Source organism: Typha angustifolia, chromosome 15 (genome assembly GCF_048772165.1).
Source record: "Typha angustifolia cultivar Huaian chromosome 15, ASM4877216v1, whole genome shotgun sequence".
NCBI classification, from domain to species: domain Eukaryota; kingdom Viridiplantae; phylum Streptophyta; class Magnoliopsida; order Poales; family Typhaceae; genus Typha; species Typha angustifolia.
This window is the reverse complement of record NC_133253.1, coordinates 17,468,141-17,489,727: the sequence shown is the minus strand read 5'-3', so window position 1 is coordinate 17,489,727 and position 21,587 is coordinate 17,468,141. Positions and strand designations below refer to the sequence as shown.

The 21,587-nt window shown below is 38.0% G+C and overlaps 3 protein-coding genes across 7 annotated transcripts; 1 reads left to right on the top strand and 2 right to left on the bottom strand.

The window, feature by feature from the left end:
- Positions 1 to 2,513: 2,513 nt before the first annotated feature.
- On the bottom strand, positions 2,514 to 7,677 carry LOC140778322 (adenine phosphoribosyltransferase 2-like). Of its 4 annotated transcripts, none has more exons than XR_012107180.1 (7): positions 7,427 to 7,665; positions 7,161 to 7,271; positions 5,919 to 6,011; positions 4,571 to 4,720; positions 4,003 to 4,061; positions 3,097 to 3,203; positions 2,514 to 2,784 (listed from the first exon to the last, which is right to left on the bottom strand). XR_012107180.1 is itself a non-coding variant. In XM_073122971.1 (7 exons), exons 1-7 carry the CDS (start codon positions 7,509 to 7,511, stop codon positions 2,770 to 2,772), a joined length of 609 nt encoding a protein of 202 aa, XP_072979072.1. In that variant the 5' UTR covers positions 7,512 to 7,677; the 3' UTR covers positions 2,514 to 2,769. The 4 variants fall into 4 exon arrangements, 3 of the variants coding, with proteins under 3 accessions (XP_072979072.1, XP_072979073.1, XP_072979074.1); XM_073122971.1 differs by having other exon boundaries at positions 3,097 to 3,192; positions 7,427 to 7,677; XM_073122972.1 differs by having other exon boundaries at positions 3,124 to 3,192; positions 7,427 to 7,675.
- An 11,159-nt stretch (positions 7,678 to 18,836) lies between these two features.
- On the top strand, positions 18,837 to 19,860 carry LOC140778676 (uncharacterized). Of its 2 annotated transcripts, none has more exons than XM_073123500.1 (2): positions 18,837 to 19,580; positions 19,673 to 19,860. In XM_073123500.1, the coding sequence occupies exon 1, from the start codon at positions 18,881 to 18,883 to the stop codon at positions 19,562 to 19,564; it is 684 nt and encodes a 227-aa protein (XP_072979601.1). In that variant the 5' UTR covers positions 18,837 to 18,880; the 3' UTR covers positions 19,565 to 19,580; positions 19,673 to 19,860. The 2 variants fall into 2 exon arrangements, with proteins under 2 accessions (XP_072979601.1, XP_072979602.1); XM_073123501.1 differs by having other exon boundaries at positions 19,670 to 19,860.
- A 1,082-nt stretch (positions 19,861 to 20,942) lies between these two features.
- LOC140777018 (14 kDa proline-rich protein DC2.15-like) lies at positions 20,943 to 21,344 on the bottom strand. The gene has a single exon (XM_073120919.1). It carries the CDS (start codon positions 21,342 to 21,344, stop codon positions 20,943 to 20,945), a length of 402 nt encoding a protein of 133 aa, XP_072977020.1.
- Between the last annotated feature and the right edge of the window lie 243 nt (positions 21,345 to 21,587).

Here is a 21,587-nt window from a genome sequence, read left to right as displayed (position 1 = left end):
GAATAGCAACATAAAGCAAAATTTAGGAGGTAAAGTAATTTTGGTATTTAATCTTAGATTGAATCTAAGTCTAACTTTACTTCTGAGTAATTGATTAAATTGATCTTCCTCATAAATTAATTTACTTAAATAATCTACTCCCAAACTTAAATGTCAAAAGGCTTACTTATTAAACCGTTAATTCTAGAAGTAAAACTTTTATTCCTAATACATGTAAGTGTAGATTATTCTTTGATCTCTATTTAAAATCTATTAATTGGATAAACCAAGATAAACTAGAGAGGTCTTGAGTTTATTGTATTACAATTTGATAAACTAGACACAAGTATTATATTCAGATTTATATAATATAAAATATAAATTAGATCTCTTTAATTTTTTTTTTACTTTCCTCTCACTTATTATTATATAAAAAATTGATAATATCATAGTATTATATTTAAAATAAAATACTAAAAAGATCTATAGGAGATGAACCATTTGAGTAAATAATATGTGAGGAGATCTAGTTCGGTTTAAAACCTATTTATTTCAGCATTAAAATGCTAGCTTCGACATGGACATGTCCAAAATGTAAGATTTAAACCATAATAACTAATAAATAACTTATGATGTATATTAATTTTTTTTTTCTTCCAACAAAAAGAAATGCCAGTATAGCATTTATTGAATGGAGAACAATAAGGGACACAAAGATAGATGGAGCTTCTCATTTGCTGAATTAGTTCTACTAGTCCCTCCTCTCAATAGAGTAAACAAAACACCAGCTCTTTAAGCTTGTCCTTGCAAATCTCTTCCATTCTTTATTCCATTCGGATATCAATCCATATAACCTGCCAAAAATCCAATCACAATAACATTAGGCAGGCTAGAAAGGAAAATGAATCAAGTACAAAAAAGGACTTAACGAGAGATTAGAACCGATACCTTCAAAGGTTTCATGCAGGGCATTGGAATCCCGGTGGTGGATGCTTTCCACATCCCACAAGCATCCCTAATACTGTCGGAGTCACTAGATTTATATTTAGCGACTTAGCTTTCACTCCTGTGCAAAGACATAGAGCAGCATCAAGTTCTGTGATCCCTCGTAGCATAGGGCAGCATACTGTCTTTGCATAACGGCCGATACCGATACGTGACACACCGCCGAGTAAATTAATACATGGTTGTAGCTTTGTCGTGTCTACGGGGCACGTGTGTGACGGTAGTGGTGGCAACGACGGCAGTTGTACTATTGTTTGCGGTGGTGGAAATGGCAATTGATGTTTTGGAGGATCTTTTGGTCCTACATATGAAGGTAGTGGTGGCATAACAATAGGTGGCAAAGGAGGCATTACATGACTATGTGGAGGTTTGGGTCCAACCAAGGGTGGCAAGGGGGGTTGGGCCACTGAAATGGCTCTTGGTGGCCTATGCACCATTGGCTTGGGTAGGTAAGGAGGGTAAGGGATAGTCCTTGGGGGTATCCTGAAGGAGTAGTTAAACCACCCAAGGGTAGAAGGAATGAGATCCATGAAGAGGATCAGAAGGCAAAGTGGGATGAGCTTGGCCATGGTAGAGGAGGGATTAGAGCAGCTAGGTGCTTGTTGTGATTTGTGGAGTTAGAATTATTTTGCTTGAGTCCTACTTATAAGGAGATATACGAGTGGGTTGGTGATTTAATTTGGTCCCTCTGACCTTATACAAATGGAAGGTGGCCAGTGTTCTTTTACCATATTGTTGACATATTATTAAGTTGGACTTAGTTGGTCGTAGGTTGTAGGTCTCAAAGATTCAAAGGATTGTAATCTATCACAGAGAAAGATTTTAAATTAGCACACCAATTGGGTTAGAGTATTTTAGATGTATTGCTTACTAGTTATTTATAATATCTTCTTGGGAAGATTTTATATCCTAGAAATCCTGCACTTCTTAATATATTTTCTTTAATTTACTTGAGCTGTTTAATTGTGACAGATATTTTTTGCCGTGTTCCAAATTTTCAAGCCTCAACCTTTTCGTTTGTCAAAAGGTAAGTGCTTGTATACATCGACTCCTCGTGTCAAGACATCTACCTCAAGTTATGTTAAATTAAAATGGATCATTAACTAACAAGCAGTAATTGTTATGGTTGTAAAGCAAAGACAAATCATAATTAGCAGACAGAGATTAGCGACTCCGATGCCACTTGAAAAGGTAGTAGAGATTCGTTTGGTAGTTAAGCAACAATGGAGTCAAGAGAAGGGCTGTTTTTTTCTCCTATCCTCATTTACTGAAAGCAACTCATAGGAGGAGATGAATGTTTACAATTCAGAGTGTGGTACTTTTTTTTTAGAGAGAGAGTAGATAGATTGAAAGTAAATTTAACAAACATATGATGATAAAATGCCCTTTCTTGAGAGGTAGCATTTATCATTAAAAAGGAGGAAAAAAAAAAGGAAAACTAATTTAAGAGGCAGAATCCAGTGTGTGTTTGGATTTTTCTTTTAATTAAGATGCCTTAATTTTACTCAAAATGTTGAAGATAACAGCAGTGAGAGAATGCAAATATATTTTCCATGACATAGCACTGAAATATCACAAGAAAGAGAAGATTTGTGCTGAGTAGTACAAGTTTGTCTAACTATAAAACTTCCCACAGGGGACCACAAACTAATGATCCTAATTAACCAATTTCAAATATTTATCCTGAGTCAAGTGAGTTCAGCTGCTTGCTTCAGCAATGATCAGAGATTTCGTTGCTACATTGGCTTGCAAACTTACTCGGGGGAATCGGCGGAACTGAACGGCTTAACATGAGATTTCCTGGAAAACAGCAGAGGGGGAAGACAGCAAGATCAGTAAAAAACCATGTCAAAGGGAAGAAATAGTTCATCTTTTATATGCTAAGATATATTTTCTAAAAACTACATCCATTCATGGATTTTAATTTTCCTCTCTTCCTCATCTACTCATAGTTCTCTCTTATATCAAGCTAAGTATCAGTTTCCTCTCTCAATAAAATCCCTCTGACCCTCTCCCTCATGGGCAGCCATCCTCATCCAAATAGAGAGTGCAAACTTAGCCTGTATACTTAGAAGTTAGAAATATATTTTTACTATGTTATTGGTTCCTTACTTTTAGAAGACAAGAAAATGATCTCACAATGAAGAGAGGTACATCAGACGCTACTGACGGCACTCCACAACTATGTACACGGGCTTTCCATTCAGCCTGAAGCGTTCCTATAAATATAGCAATTATCAACATGGCATTCAAAATGGACCAATGCGAAGGAACGGTAAAGGATATGAAAACAAAATTGTAAATCGCTGGCAACAAACAGAGATTCATAAACTACGTACGGTACAATTAAAAAAATGAAGAAAGAAATTTTGTTATTCTTTAAAAATGTGAAGCAGAATATTTTATTTGCTGACTGCCGTAAGTACTTCAACAGAGATCACAGCAAATTACCAACATCCTTGTTATATAACAAGCAATAACAATCATGAGTCAGCCTCTACTAATTATTTTATCAAGTTCCACAACAATGCACATTTATCTTGAAATGGCATGTGGCAATCAAGAATGTAGTTGTCACATAGTGACTATAGATTGCAATGGTACGCTAGTTTCATCTTTGAGATGGTGTATGGAATAACATAATTGGTTCCTATCTCTTAGGCTTCAAGGTCAATAGAAATTCATGAAGAAGTGAACTACTTCCAAAATGGGCATCTAGAAACACATTAGGATCATAACAAGAATAAGAACATGAAATAAGTTAGTTTCAGATACCAAATAAACTTCATTCACAATTACTTCTGTGACTAATATGTTATGTCTCTAATAGATATTTGTATAACTGCATGCCTCTACTGGATATTTTCCACAATGTCTTGCTTTTAGTGTGCTGTAAAACACAGCTCCGATAAGAAATTTGAGATAGCAACAAGCTGACAATTCCATTCCCAAGTTACATAGTTTTGAATGGTTAGCTGAGAAAAATGGAGTGTTATTCTGAAATTAATAACATCATACCTTGAATTTAGGTAAGCCTAGGAGACAAGCACACTCAACCACTTCGGCTCCAGCACGCTCTAGAAATGCACATTTTCCCACAAACATGAAAAGGTTAAGGTCAGTCGATGAAACATACTTTATGAAAAGATTTGATAGCATAATATTGTATATTCTCTCTCAAGAAACAGAGAGAAAAGTTTACACAATTTAGAAGAAGAAAGTACTGATGTTCTATTGGTTTGTACTCATACATATACTTTTGATTGAGGTCAACTCCAGACACATTCCCAGAAGAAATGTTGATAAGACTTTTATTCTCCTGCATGTTAATATTTTTCACTAATTCGATAATTTACTTGTCGGAGAACAAATTGAAGCACAATGGTCTCAATATGAGGAATCATCCAGCATGTTGACATTTTCCTCAAGTTAGCATGCTAAATGTAATTGTTGTCCAGCTTATCTGTTACAATTTCAATGGAAACTTTTGTATACATGGAAGGATGATATGCAAGATATATAGCTGTTTTAAATATATTTCGAACAGGTTGTACTACACTTTTGGAGAGGATAACTAGAAATGTACCAAGAAGTCTTATTGCTGCAGATAATGTACCACCAGTGGCAATCACATCATCAATGATCAGTATGCGCTCCCCCGGTTGTACAGCTCCAACATGCATTTCCAAACAGTCGGTACCATATTCAAGCACATAAGTTTCTGAAATTACTTCACCTATATGGGAGTAATGAATTATCACACTAAATAATAATTTACAAGGCATGATATATGGCATATATTTTCCATAAAAGAAACAAACATGACACATCCCTGCCATATCTTTTTCTGAATTCCAGAGCTAAAATTTAACTCATGTGGCATAGGAGCAATGTCTTAATAGGTCATAATAAGATCATTAGAGGAAAATTTTAGTATACCATTTGTATACAAAAAGTATTTCATATAGGTATGGATCCCAACTCAATTCTTTATGAAGTTTTTGAGCAACTACTAAGTGCTACACAGAATTTACATCTTTGATGGTTCCAAAGCTAAATTTCTTAAAAGTATAGAAACCTCTCAAAGATCAAGTGCTGGGAAGCACACTCAACCATAAAAAAATATAATGGTTTACCTATCTTCACAAAAAATACCTTTGAAGTTAGCACGAAGAGCTTCAGGAGATGTGTCCCAAGTCATACACTCATAGCTATGAGAAGAAGATGGTGAGAGTTAAACAACAAACATACCGCTATTCTCACCATCATTAGTTTCTAAACTAATCTTTGGTTTTGCCTAAATTAAATTAAACAGTCAACTTATCTATCATGTGCAAAGGTAGAAATGCCACATTGTTCATTGCTTGCTCACTGGTGGATAACCCATGCTGTCAGCTAGCAATTACTTCATGAGCCTACCAAGAAGAATGTTCTTAGACACTCGTGTCTCCTCGATTGCACATCACCTTGACATATGATGTGATCAAGTTTTACGTGTGCTGCCAGACATCATAGCTTCTTCCTGGTCACACAATTGCAATGATATGATGAACTCTATCTTATATGCCTCCTTTCTTTGTGTGAAATTCATGTCAGAATTGTATCATAAAACTTTTCGCATAAAAGTCTGGTAAATGAGTTTTTGAATATAAATGCAAGCATGCTCGGAAATTTTAGTTACAAGGCATCTGACTTACAAAAGTATGTGCAAGATGAAGAGGTATATTCTATCTTAAGAAATAATGGACAGATTAAAGTATTAGCACTATATGAATCTTACAATTTACAAGTTCATGCTTCAAATAAAATTTGTAGATGAGTAAATGAGAACCAAAACTTGGTTAATAGTTGCTCAACAGAAAATGGAAAATCTTACTTTAGCAGGAAAAAAGAATACATATATATAAGTCAAATATATTGAGTGAAGTTTGTACCTGGTAATTTCCTAGGTTTACGTAATGGTATAAATTTTGCACCAATTGCCAAGGCGATCGAAGGGCCAAATATGAATCCTCTAGCTTCAATTCCTTGTAGATCACTTGATTGAGTTAGTTTATATAAAGCTATTTCTTGTTAAGCATAGCATAAATTTAGTTCTTATAAAATGGAACTCCAAAGTTCAAACTCCCACAATATAGTTTGTTGAAGGATGCAGTTTTGCACTTATTATCTGAGACCACATATGTATGAATTCAAATACTAAATAAGAAAACAATTAATTATGACAAGTTTATAGCCCAAAACAATATCCACCTATAAGAATGCTCAATAGAACATGCACTAAGGAATGACCTTACAACTAATAGCAAGATTATACTGAAAACGAAAAGGCTAGGACCATAAAAGATTCTGATATAAAATACCACCAAAACTTTGCTATTGATGACAGAATGTTATTCAGTTATAGACCTAACAAAACATGCAATATATGCTTCGTAGCTATCCAGCAAATACCCACTCTTTTGGGCAATAATTAAGCAGCCTAATAGCAAACATACAAACAAATTCTGCATACAGGACTCTGCAAGTTGATGTGTGTAATTTAGTTTTCGCGTATCGAATTTCTGATCGGTGAGACAGGAATCAGTGCATCAACTTGCATTATGATGTTTCTACACCAAACAGAACTCCCGTGTCGCCCTCCTATCGAATCCAATGAGTCCAATATTATAAGCGAAATTCCAAGTTGCTGAATAGGAGTAGTATTGGCCCAATTGAAACAGAAAATATATAAGTTTACAAACTCCCTTAAAAAAAGAAGAGTCCTCCTAGACAATTACCTCAAAGATATGTTGAGCTATGTAAATACTCACAAGGAAACAAGAAGAGAATACGACATTTAACTAGGTGAAGATGACACAATACAGACACAAGAAGAAGATTTAGTTGGTCAAATACAAACAGGAGCCGGACTAGAAACATCCGTACAGACCATGCCATGCATGCAACTTGGAAAGCTGCAAGTGCATTGGTCGGCTTCCCCGGCCAACATGTCGTCGGGTGGGTCAACTCTCGCTGGGGAAAAAAGAACGGGCAATAGACAGGGGTAATTTGGACGCGACTCAGTGAGTCAACTCGGAACCGAAAAGGTTTTGCGCTCCGGTCCTCAAATAAGAGGGGAATATTAAAAAGAGCCCAATTAAAGTAAAGAGAACAGAGGAGGAGAGGGGTAATACCAGCAACCGCGGCGATACCCATGTCGCGATATCGATCGACAAAGATCTCAACGACGTCTTTGAACACCTCGGGGCGGAGCAGAAGCGGGGTGATGTCGTTGAACATGATCCCTGGTACCACCGCCAAGTCCCAAATTCCATCAAAGAAGAAAATTTTACACGAACCCAACTCGCAAAAAGGAGAGCAGAGCTCAAGAGAGAGCAAAGCAAGCAAGACCCACAAGAGATAAAGAGAGGAAGACGAAGACGAAGACGAAGAAAAAGACCTGGTTTTGGGAAGTGGGGCACCACCCTAATGGCCGCCGAGATGGCTTGCAGACGAGGGTCTACGCCGTTCTCCTCTTCCAACATCTCTCTCTCTCTCTCTCTCTCTCTCTCTCTATACCTTTCTTTGCTTCTCTGTTCCTCCACTCTCTCACTCTTTATATGCACCTAACAGTCGTGAACTCAGTTGAGTTCGGCTCTCCTTGTATTCCCGAAACAAACAGGAACGCATTTATAACTCCTCTGTCTCTCTTCCCTTACAAATATTGACTTGTTTGGGGTCGTATATGTTAATTTTCCAATGACTCCGATACGAAGATCTTTTTATTTCCTTATATATATATATATATATGATTTCCTCTCTCTCTCTCTCTCTTTTTTATGGGGACTTGGGGAGCAATTTGGAGTAGTAGCTATAGGAGAGGGGAAAGCGCCAAGGCTATGCGAATCGAACTTTTGGATCTCAGAGGATTTTGGGGTCAGAGAGAGTGAGAAAGAAAGCGAGAGATTCCGGGATTTTGGCTCGATTTGCGTTTTCTTGTGCGTGTTTTGGAACCTACACACTTGCACTGTTACCTCCTCTTCTGCCATTACCCCCCTCTCTCTCTCTCTCTGCCTCTGCGCCATAGGAATGATTAGCTACTTGGAAAATTATAACAAAATTATATTTTATACATTACCTTTGAATGTTTTGACCCCATTTTTAATCCCTTTTTTTTTAATTTAAATTAAAAAAAAATATATGGTCCACACCAATTGTAATGCTGAAATCAATGTTGTTCCTCCGCGTCCATATTTCCTATCCTTTTAAATTTATATTATATCTCCACAGAAATAATTTAAGTTTTTCTTTAAAATATTTCTACATGAATATAAGTCAACATCAGGTTAAACTATAAATAAAATAACTGAATCGTAAAGTCAAAACCGCCCCCCCAAAAAAAAAACATGCTCTTAGGTACGAAGAATATCCTTTCCCACTATAGTCTTAAAAAGGCTCTTTAGTTACCAAAAATAATCACCAACTTCACCGAGGATATGAAGATCATATATGATAGATAAATATATATAATATCTAGATAAGTTAGGGAAAGGGTGTTGTCAAGGCGAAGGGGGTCAAAAAAGCAAAAGGATAAACATAGGGGTGTTAAATAGGGACGGCGAGGGGGTCCGAACCAAAGGATAAACATATATATATATATATATATATATTTCATAATATATTTTACTTAAACATTTAGAGGATCGATGTTGGCTTTCAATGTTACACTTGAAAGGACTACTATCAACGTTTACAGATTGGACTTGCCCCCCTCCCCCTCTCTCTTTCTCCTCCTCCTCCTTCTTAGAATATCCAAAGGATGGGTAGTATTGTCTATTGTTGTATTGATTGGTAGTGGTGCAATGCCCATGAACATTTGCCATGTGTCTAGTGAAAACTAAGCAGCTGATTTGGACTCTTCTCACCTTAGAGAAACATAAGATTGTTCAAAATCTCAATACAAGGACTTATATTTGAGGTATAGACAAAGGAAAATATCTTGTGTGCAGTGAGCTTGTCTTTGCTAAGATCATGCCTGTACCTCTCAACCCCCCCTTATTTGCCAAACAGGAAGTTGGTGTTGGTTGGCCAAATGGGAAGACACCAAAGGTTGATTTAGATATATAATCTTTGCTTAATGGTTATATTATTTATTTATTATCCTTTCTACTTTGTAATCTAGCTTTACTTACTTTGGATGAACAAGTAGAAACTTCTTGGTATCTATATTATCATCTCCAATAAATGAATGAAAGATAAATTGTGGTGGTTCCCTGTCTCTAAATCCCCCAAGCTTATTTTGTCTTTGTCCCACAAGTTAAAGGGAAAGGAATCATACAAAGTCTACATTATGATGGAAATAGAATAACTTAGACATGGGAAACTATTTCATGGTGTGCTTGTTTGTACAAATCAACTTGCATTCGTCTAGTAGTTTTATGGATATTTTTTTATATATATTTTAGACATGGGAAACTATTATAGATATATCATTTAAGCACAAGTTTTTAATATAGCTTCATACAAATACTTTCAATAAACTATAATATAAAGAACACTTTTTTACTTATGGATTTTATGAAATAATAATTACACTAAGACCTCCAAATTTTTTGCCTATTTCCATATTCACCCACATCAAATAATCATTTTACCATCACCTCTCTCTCTCTCTCTCTCCCCTTTAATATAAGGATAGAATTATCTATATTTTAGAGATCTTTTATAGTTAACTGGGTAACTGTTTCACGAAATAAATAAGTTGATATACGCCGGAAGTAAGCAATATTTCCAAAGTATAAGTATAATTATCCCTTCAAGAAAATAACTCTTCACCTCCTAAGTTGAGGTGGTGTCCTGTATCATGACATTCATTTTAATTAATAAATAAATAAAAGAGAAAAGATATAAATTTTTATTTATATTGCTTTCTCATTAATATTAGATACATTGCATCTCGAAACACTTAAAATCAGAAGTCACTTAAATCTCCATAAATATGGATTGTCCTTCCCAATAATTAACAGACAGTGATGCATTTTCTAGGAACTTCCCAAGAGCTGGATCTCCATAAAGATTACTACTGGGGTGTAATTAATTCTATAGATCATCTATCCTTTTGATACATAAGCAACAAATGACAAAGAAGCATGTAAACTAATGTTTTTATGGTTTCTCTGACAAAGTATTTTATATATAGTACATTATGCACACTCTAGGGTTCCAACAACCAACTCATACACAATAAATGCAACTTGACTAAGGAAAAGTGAATGTAATCCAAACTACTGAACCAATATATCCAAAACTGTCATATATATATATATATATATATATATAAATAATGAGAACCAACTTATAAACAATAGAAGCAACCAATGGAAAGATTACGAGTAGTACTGCTAATTAATCTACAAAAGATATGAGCCTTTAATTTCCCATTAAACTTTTATGCCCCACATAAGGGAGGACCATATATAATTATATATGCGTGGCTCACTCTAACAGTAGGCAGCTTTCACCTATATGGTTGTGAAAGTATACAGTGGTACTTCAAAATGATATCATGTAATAGCATTGACAGGGAAAAGGAGACCTCCAAGACTTATATAGATGTGATAATTTTTTCTCTCATTATCAAGTAAATGTCACATATATATATATATGTTGCTACTTAAGGGGTGTAATATTTCTGTCATTATCAAAGAAAATCTCCAAGACCTATTGGTGTGAGTGTGAATCCTACCATACATCATAGCTAACCTAAAAAAATAGAAATGTCCTTTCATTTTAATGCTTATCTTTGCTTGATGAGATGTTTCAGCTCTATTTACTTGTTTTTATAAGCACCTTTTATTTATCTTTACAATAGAAAATCTCTCACATTTATTTATTTATAGGGTTGCATCCCAATATAATGCTGGATAAATAATTAACCCAAAATTTTCAATGGTGGGTAATGAGCAAACTAATGTTTATAGACATTTCTCCGATGTCTATATATATAATTACAAATTTAAGAAGAAACCTTAAATAATATTAATACTAGATCGATAATGAGCTAATAGGTTATAAATCAAATAAAATAATTAATTTTTATTAATATATAAGTTGGATAACTGAACTAGTTATCTAAAGAAATGTACCATCTACGAGTCCAAAGATAGAAAAGAAGTAATTAAGAAGAAGTAATTGTTTATTAATATGGGCTTTTGTTTTCTAACCTATCCTAACAAAGTATTTATTCACCTTTTACCGCGAGAAAAACCAGGGTGCTACTTTTTACCGAAGAGAGGGAAAAAGAATCCAAAAGTAGGAAAAGAACAGAGAAGTTATTTACGTGTACCGGAACAGATCCTGACGTACCACAGCGGATTGCGTCCAATCCCGATGTACCAATCCCCGAATTGGGACCTCAAATTGGAACCCCCCACGGAGGGTTCGGTGGTCCCCACCCCCGGCGTTCAACAAGCACGGTCCCACATCCATTTACGTCCAAGTGGCATTAATCGGGAAAGACTACAAATAGCGGGAGGCATGTCACGTGATTACGGCCCCCTAAATACGTCGCTAATGGAGAAGGCGAAGACGAAGAAGAAAGAAGAAGAAAACGAAGCAAAGGCAATGCCCTACGTAATGCGCGGGATCCACCGGCCGAGCACACGCGACGCGACGACCGCAACTGCCGACTCCCACAACCCCGCCGATTCGTACCCACCCTAGCAGCCGCCGGCGGCTCCGAAAACCGACCGACGAGAGGAGTGATTTGATAACTAGATCAACTGTGATCGATGGATCAAAACTAGCATTTTTAATAATAAAGATGTACTAAATATGATCCTTAACATGGGGGCTAGTAGGACGACTGTAATGACGCTAATGACCTTGCTGCGTTTAATAATTAGGGTGGGGTGGTGGGGTTGGGGGAGAGCACCCGCTCGAACTTCTTTGTCCTATGTGAAGCTGTTTTTTGAAAGGAAATTGAATGAGCCCGTATACTGGATGCAATTGTCGTCGATAACTTTGACTATAAGTAAAAGAATCGAAAAGAAGAAAGGGAAAGAGAAATCAATTCCTATCTCATTATATTTAAATATATGAGAGAAAACAAGATAAAGAAAAAAGAAAGATAGTAAACTTTTCTTTCTTTTAATTTCTAGACACACACACACACACACACACACACATATACTTTCGGCAAAAGATGACAAAGGGAGGGGGAGAGTGCTTTTGGTGAAGGAAAAACTAATGTTCATATCCATTGGTATGGAGAGCTTTTCCTTGTCTTCTTTTGAAAGACAAATCAGAACATTAGGCTCAGCTATTGTGGGCCAGTTTGGAATCGGAGCTTTTACTAAGTAATCCGGCCCAGGCCCACTTCTGCCATTGGTGTTGGTGCTGTGCAGCCATACTTGCCAAGTTCTTTCTCTTTATATGTTCAAACAATGGTTAGTTGGATCCTAAATTCTAATTTCCTTTCAGTTCTTTCAGATTATGTTTACTTTTTCAGCGTAAAAGATTAGACATGTACAATATTTTATAACCCACTTTAATTTAAGGATAGAGAGAGGAGATTAGAACCCAAGGAGATTCACCACAATATATATGTATATAACAATTTACAGGAAGAGACTGAATCTGGAGGAAAATTAATTGAGGTTCCTCTTAGTAAAATAATATTTAACACCACCAAAGATGAAAAAATTGGAATTGGAATTCTATTGAGAAAGATGCATAACAAAATTATGCAAGGAGGAAGTAAGGAAAAGTGAGAGCTGAAAACTTTCTGCAACAATAAGTAAATGGTGAGAACTAAGAATTAAATGTAATTTGAGCCTATGTGACTACATTATTACCACTTCCCTACTTCTTATTGTTAACATATTGTTATATTTTTAGACCATATAATTTATCTGTGACATAGTAGGTTAGTATTGGTAGACAAAATACCTTAGTGATGGCACTCCTCTAATTCTTCCTATATATAAGAAACTGATGAAAAAGTATATCTTGCCACTGTCCATCATGTATTTTACTTTCTTCGTCGAATAATATCTGAGAAAAGGAAATTCATCTTTTGCTTATTTGATCGAATGCGAACTCCGAATTCGACACGATGTCAAGTTACTTTTCATTCCACTACAAATTTCCTCTCCAAATATAATCTGTGTGCATCTATACAATCTGTTTGGATAGAGATCTTTTTTGTTCAAAAATAGTATGTCCTTAATTATGTCAAAAAGCACTTTAAGTTCTTGATGCCTGCCATACATATGTTATCTGAAGTGATTCAACTAAGACAAAATGATCTAAAGACTTCATTAATGGTGACCATGCTGTAAAATATATAGAGGAGAGCTCTAAGTTGCTCTTCTTTTCTTCATATAATAACTTGCCTATATTCTAACTTTCTTTAGATGAGTCATATTAGCATATGACTTTGTAGAACATGCTCTGAGCCATGTTGCACTAAAGTAGGCTTCACAGATGGACCAACTCATTAAATAACTCATGAAATAGAACCCTTATGTCTGAACACTTTAGCATACACATGGTTGCATCAGCAACTCACAACTTTCCTGGATCTGTTGATATACAATTAAATGGTACTGCTGATGCATGCATATAAATCTGACATGGTTGCTTCATCAAATTGGCAAAATTTGCTTCATGGTTTCTTCATCAGGGGTCCATAATTGACCACAGACAGTAATACTATGTTGCTCAGCGTTATATATGCTGATGAACAGTGAAATGGTGCTTGTGCTGATGTGATTACAGAAAGCTAGCTCTTATTTGATTGCTGAAACATGGATAGATAGGCCAAAGAATGCAAACTGTTCAAAAGTGGGAACCCATGCCAGTGGATTGTCCTTGCTTGCAGACATACACAAGCAACTACTCTTATTAGGTAAAAAAAAAAGAAAAAAAAGAAGATGAGAGAGAGAGAGAGAGAGAGAGAGAGAGAGAGAGAGAGAGGAAACAATGGAAGTATGTCATGGTATAACCACTTTTGGAAATCTTTCATGACTTCATAAGTACTGATGAAGTGAAAGCAGGCCTAAAAGGGGATATCCATGAATAAAATTCCCATCATCTGCCTCTAAAGTATCAAGAGAAGCATAATTAGGCTTTGGAAGAAGAAGAAGAAGAAGAAGAAGAAGCATAAAAGGTTCTGATTTTAAGCTGCATGATGAGGGCATCTTTTCTTTCATCACGAAAAAAAAAGGGACACCCACATCCAATAATTCTCTCCCTGCACCCACCCTTCAACAAGACAACACATCCAAGAATCTCTGTACAGCAAATAGTGGATAAGTACTTACTGAAAACCACATGCACAATTCTTTACACTCCCATGGAAGATCTAAAACTTGCAAACTCTTCCAGTGGCGGAGAACACTCACCTTCGCAATTGGTCTCTCCCTGTGATTTCCCACAGCTTTATTGAACTGCAATTGAGAGAGGAGATGCAGTTCAAGAAAGCTGTGGAAGACTACAAAGAGGGCCATCTTTAAGCACCCAAGAATTTTAGAGAGAGACAGAGAGAGAGAGAGAGAGTGAGGAGGTGAGAAGGGTATAGCTATAAGCTAAAAAGCCTAATGGGGGGTGGCTGTGTGGGCTTATAGGAGAGGGAGAGGATAGAAGGGCTATTTATAGTGAAAGGGGGAGGAGAGGAGAAGGGTTCGTGGGGTTGGGTGAGACACTTTAAGGACCCAATCCCGAGAAGAATATAGACCTGAAACGAACTCACGCCTTCCTTTCTCTCTCTCACTCTTTCTCTTCTTCTTTTTTTATTTTTTTGCCCTTTATTAAAAAAGCAATGTCGATAAAGACATCTTTAGAAGGCAGAAGAAGACTTTTGGGCTCATCAACCCACATAATTTATTAGCTCAGTGGAAGCATTACCAACACTTTGAAATTATTAAATGTTAGGGTTTGTTGGTTGTGGTAGTGGACATGGTGAGGCCTATAAATAAATAAATTAATTAAATCTACTTTCGGTTTAATTCGGAGAAAGAGGAGTTGTGTAATTGTGTTTTGAGGCTGGCACAAGGAAGTGGCATCGGCGTATGGTTTTCCTTCGGCAGCACACATTCCACACCTGCACGCATCTCGAGGCGCGGTTGGTCTCCTCGCCCCGGGAAATCCGTGCGCGACGGGGCCAGAACGGTGTCAGGCCTCCGGCCTCGGAAACCCCCGGACTCGCCCCGATGGACGGCCTTGATTCCTCCAACGCGGCGGCCCGGATCAGACGGTGGCGGTAGCCCCGTTGGGGGACACATCTCTGACACCAAATCACTTTATTTATTTTTTAAAAAATAAAAAAAGATAAATTTTTAGTTCTAGACCCCCCAATTTTATAGCACGTAATGATATAAAAAAAGAAAAAGAAAAAAAGAAAATCGAATCTGGCCATCGTCCCCACGTTGGATCCAACCTCACCCCATCGATAAACAACACATGCGCCCATGTGAATCGTGGGCCCAACCAATCGTGTGGAGCGTTTCGGCTCCGGCCCTCTCGGATTCGGGTCGGTGCGTTGTCGGGCCGGAGTGGCAGACCGCCCGCCTCGGCGCGGCGCCGCCTCGGGTTCGGGTTCGGTTTCGGGTCCGGACCGGATCGAATCGGGTCACGCTTAGGGCATTAATTTAAGGTGGGGTTTGTCGATTTGATTTATCAACAACCCTGCAATGAAAGATAAAATAGAATGGAAGGGTTGGAGTTATGTGGATTTGATTTGGCAACAATCGGATGGCCACCTTGTCATTAGATGTTTTATGCCTGTCGTGACATGGCGTGCCATGGTGCTCCCAGCAGTCCCCCCACCTCTCCCCAAGAAAAAAAATATTGGTTAGAAATTTTTCTCGAGACATATCTATCTTGACCTAATTGGACTAGGATTTATATGTCTCATAATTTTAACCTCCAACCTATCCTAATACTTTCTTAGTGAGGTTATCTTTTCTGCCTAAAGATAGGGGAGTAACTTCACACATAAGACTAGTATCCCTTTATACTTTTAACTTAATATTAAAGATATTTACTCAGAGATTTTGAGGTTATTTTGCATATGGTCATATGGTAAGGTATGAAACATCGACACATTTACCGACAACAGTAGTCTCACATATCATGCACCATCGCAGTTACGATTATAAAAATCACGTTCTTATTTTATCTATTTATACGATTTGGCGTATCTAAACTAGTCTTGATGTCTCGCGACTTGGCTGTCAAGAGAGAGAGAGAGAGAGAGAGAATAACGAGTGACAAGCAAGTTGAAAGATAAAACGAAGTCTGTCCTTTAATGGAGACATGAATGCTCACACTTTGGAAGACAGAAAGTTTATTAAGAGTTGGCAGTGGATTAAGCTATTTGATTAAGAAAAGCACTTGCCCACCCACATGTAATTAGAGCTGGCAAACACTAGCTAAGACTCTTTATAAGTTTATAATACTCTAATGCCAAGCAGTGTTAGTGGATTAGGTTTTGTCCAGCATGTGGTTAGTGGCCTCGTACGTTTCTGCTGTACACTGCATGTGTTGGCTAATTATACTGCAGGAAACTTCTGTTGGTTTAATCTTATTACCATCGCTAAGCCTCAGCATGCATGCATTGATATTTTGATATATCATTCGATATAGTTACTAAGTTTCTAACCTACATATTTCACTTGTCTAAACTGAGATCATGCAACCGATCATCTATGCAAGCATCACCATGAGCTAAAATAGTAGACAAAAGCTCAAAACCAAGTCTGCATGACGTTCGTTCGTTGCTCAGGATTCAGGAAGCAACAACATCACTATATCTAGTGGTTCTAATGGCTGCCTTGATCGATATTCAATCGATCTCACATCCCTTTTTTTTTTTTTTTGGTTTCTTTAGTAGAAAGTCCGTGGATATATATGATGCATTTGTTTTCCAAGTTGACAACAGTTACTTGAGAAGGAGAAGCCCAATCCCTATTGGAAACGTCTTGCATGGCCTTGCTGGGTGACACCATGCATGGTGGACATTCGTTGACTATATAAAAGATGGACAAAAACTTAGATGGGTCACAAAAACATAAATGAGAAGGTGACATATGTGAAAAATGAATAATAGTTCACAGGTCTAAGAGATATAATTATGGGAATAAAAAGTTAACATTAGGAAAAATGATAAATGTCACCAACCATATATAACAGTCCCTACAAGTTTGAACTTTTACCAGAAATCGGACGCAGAGTGTATTCTCCATGTCGATGCCACCTTGCACTGAATTTGCTCTTGAGATTATTAAATGAGCCCACCCGATTGAGGTTTACGATCTGGGTTTTTGTCTTGGACTATGTGATTTGAAACGTTGTTTACTTCGAGATCTTAATTGAGGCCCAAAAGTTTTATGGGCTTGAGATGGCCTGGATCTTAATCCATCTCTCCTCTGGCTCTTCAAGCCTGGGCAAAAAAATGATCACTCCAATTGACTTGGTTCCATCTGCAGTACTTACCCATGATAGAAATCTAAATCTATCTGGCAGATGGGCTGGAAGCATCGTCTAAATAGATCCAAAATATGTTAGATGGTACTACTGAATCATAATTACTGCACCATTAGGGTTAGATAAGCAGTAGCGTTCAATTCAATTAACAGGTTTTCTTGTCTACATCAATCATTTCTTATCATTATCAGATTGACCAATAAACTGAAAACTAAATGAGGCCCGATAATGGTTAATTAAACTCCAGATATTCAGAATAATTAACTAATTAATATCTTTTCTTTTAATTTAACAAGCGATGGTGAATGAATCGATAGAAATTAAATCCTCAAATTACCCACAAAAGAGAGAGAGGAAAAAAAAAAAAAAGGAAAGAGAGAGAGGGGCATCGATCTGCATTGTGCAGTCATCACATCATGGAAGGTGATCACGGGTTCATATGACTCCAATTTGCCAGCTTTATTAGAAAACAATCCTACCTCACGGACTGAGTATAATATAAGATTGATATATGCCCACACAGCACGTATCTATCTACCTCTAATTCTCTCAATAACTCTCCACCTCTAATACCACCCAAATCTTCTACTTTATTGGGCACCTCACATGGCTTCCAAGCTGGACTTCTTTATCGTTATCTCTCTCTCTCTCTCTGTCTCTGTGCGACTGACATTATGTCTTCTGTTTTGCGAGTGAGAGAACGTCATGCATGGCATGCAAAAGAACAACTACTTCTTGTGTACGTATGTGCGCTTGGGTACGTAAGATAACAAGGTCTAGTTTGTTGTGTTGCGGAGTATATAGAGTACGTAAGAATATATTTCTATAGTGTTGTTTAATTTCTTACACTATTTTAATTATCCGCAGAAGATTTATTTATTGCGGTTGACTTCGCTTAGAATCTTGGCAAACTAGTTGAGAATATTATAATATATAAAGTCTCAGATGATTGGGTACGTCAGAAGGGTTAGTGGATGGGCTAGTTCCCGAAATTTTGGAGATGGATTAATTAATTAGGAGTTTGGGTTATAACAATGCTTTGGTTTAATAGATTTTTGGCCGGCCATTTCGTGCATGTCTACTAAGAATGTAACATATGTGAGAACTAAGATTGCACCTCATGTAATTAAGAACGTGTGGTTTAGGGTGATTGTTGTACTTGTATTTAGCTAGGTAATTACGTGAATGAAAGGATAATGAACAGAGACAAGAACAAAGATAGAAGAGATCGATGATGGGCTCTATCTTTTAGAGCCAGGGAAAGAGTCAAGCAGCAAACCCTGTTAGTATTCAGCACCCTCACATGCCTTGTCTTGGGCACTTAATTTCCCTCCTAACGTTTCGTACTCCTTAACTCCTTCTATAAAGGTCGTAACTTTCTTGTATTCTTTTACATACATGCACTATACTGCAATCAAGAGTAGCCATGGATTCTTCCAAGCTCTCTGCCATCCTCCTCCTCCTTATGCTCACCATTTCCTCCACTCCTGTAGCCCTTGCCTGTGGTGAATGCAACACTCCTACTCCCAAGACTCCTCCTAAGACTCCTCCTAAGACTCCTAAGACTCCTAAGGCTCCTAAGACTCCAACGATTCCACCCATCCTCCCACCAATCATCGGCAAACCACCGATCACCCTCCCTCCGATCACCGTCCCCCCGATTACCCTGCCACCGATCATCGGTAAGCCACCGATCACCGTCCCCCCGATTACCATGCCACCGATCCCACCGATCCCCCCGATTACCATGCCACCGATCCCCCCGATAACCATGCCACCGATTACAGTACCACCGATCATTGGCGGGGGCACGCCGCCTGCGACCGGAACACCAGGTTGCCCGACACCGCCTGCACCGGCACAGACCTGCCCTGTCGACGCCCTAAAGCTCGGTGCGTGCTTAGACATCCTCGGCAACACCGTACATGTCGGCGATCCTGCGGTGCAGTGCTGCCCGCTCATCGGCGGCCTTGCCGGCGTGGCGGCCGCCGCTTGCTTGTGCACGGCTATCAAGACTAAGCTACTCGATATGAACGTGTATCTCCCCATTGCTCTTCAGCTCCTTGTCACTTGTGGCAACCCGGTTTCTCCTGGTTACACCTGCCCTTAGAGCATATCACGCTTCCGTAAGTTTCTTCTCTTCTTGACAAATATAAGCGAGATAAAATAAGTTACTTAGCAGATGAAACTGATCCTGCCTGTCTCGTTTTGTTAGCAGGGAAAAGGGAGGTGATCGATCACAGTAGTGATGAGACGTGAGATCGAGGATGCCAAGTCACTAATCGATCTTGTTTATTTCCTTGTGTACGTGTTGTCAATTTGTTGTACAACTGTGAAGCCTTGGTGGAAATCGCTTCAAAGTGTTGTGTTTTGAATATTGTTGCAATGGATTCTTCTCTTCTCTTCTATGTATTCCTTCAACCGGTGCATCTTCGATCTCCTCTCATTAAGTGCAAGTTGGAACTAAATTAAGTTAAACAGAAGCACTACAAACTAAAAGAGGAACACGAACTGTACGTGTCTTGTGACGCCAGAGGATTAGGACTTATAATGTGGGAAATCTTTTCAAAGACGTGGGATAAAATTTATATCCACTGTGTCAATTGAAACCAGAGAGATAAAACCTCTCGCAAATTAAATCCTCTCAAACCCTAACAGGTCGGCCAACATAAGATTCACCAGTATACTTGATAGAAGTGCTGTCGATCGGTACTCGTGAACCCAACGATCCATCGGTCGCATGATATTCTCCATGCCGAAGCTAAGAGTTGCAGATATTCTCCACAGCATCTCAAGCATCTATGCGTGATACAAGCTGCATGCTTTTCTAGAAGCCAATGATTGACTATTATAAAAATCTCAGTTAAGTTTTCTATATATTCCTTGTTCAGAATAGAAGCTAAAGGATAATTACACGTGGGCGCCTTTGTACTATTGCTCATTTCACCTTTACAGCTTAAATTTATTTTTTCCCCTTATCTGTGTAAAATCTTTGAAATATCTCTTCTATTATTAATTTGTTATTATTTTATAAATATATATATATATATATATCATGTGACTATAACATTTAGTGACTAGCTGCAGGATATTAGATAATTAAGGTCAAAAAGTTATGAAAAAAATAAATAAATGGGTAGGTTTAAACATTATTCGAATGTTATCAGTGTTAAACAAATGCACTTTATACACTGTTTGTCCCTTGCCTAATCTACTGTTATCAAATTTCTTTAATTTCTACGTGTAATTTTCTTTTGGAGAGAGGTGAAAGATTAACGTTGTCTTAGTTAAACTGATCCCGCTGGGATTCTAACCGGATACGTTCGTACGAACTCAATGGTGCATGCCTCAGTTCATTTCTGAATGTAATAAAAACTTCCATTGCAAAGATGAACACCATATCTACTCATACATGCAGCTCACTGAGCCTCTAAGTCGACGAACTCTACCCACAACTTAAAAGTGAGAACAACGAACATAGTAGCTAGCTAGATACACTTGAATCCATCTGGGATCTCTTGCTTACATCCACTAGCCATCAAGCTGACAGCCACCGACCACTCGATAGTGATCCCTAGAACGCTCTCCTTGACGGTGGTGCAAAGGCAGGCGGCGGCCTCGGCATCCGTCAGGCCTTGGAGAAGCGGGCAGCATTTGCCACCGAGCGGCACTCCGACGACCAAACTGCCCTTATCGCCGAGCAAGTCTAAACACGCGCCGAACTTGACGGCGTCGCGCGGGCAGAACGGATTCGGCGGCGGCATCTTCGGGGGAATCCTGCGTGGAATTTTAGGCGTCGGAGTCTTGGGGTTGCTTGGGATGGAAGCCGTGCTGCAGAGAGTGAAGAGGAGGAGAGTGAGTGAGAGGGTTGCAATTGGTTTGGTAGCCATGGCTTGCCTTCCTTCCCTTTGGGGTTAGGTGCCTCTTATAACGAGTATTGCTTGCAGGAAGATAACTTAGATTCGTTTAATAATTAACTTAAATGATATTGAAACAAAAGATAACATTCAACACAAAAACAAAAGTACTCTAATATATATTATGGATAATGTATATTATACATTTTTAACAATGGTAAAGGGAAATGGCAGAGGGAGGTGGGAGGATGAGCCACTGATATGTTCTTGTTTCTG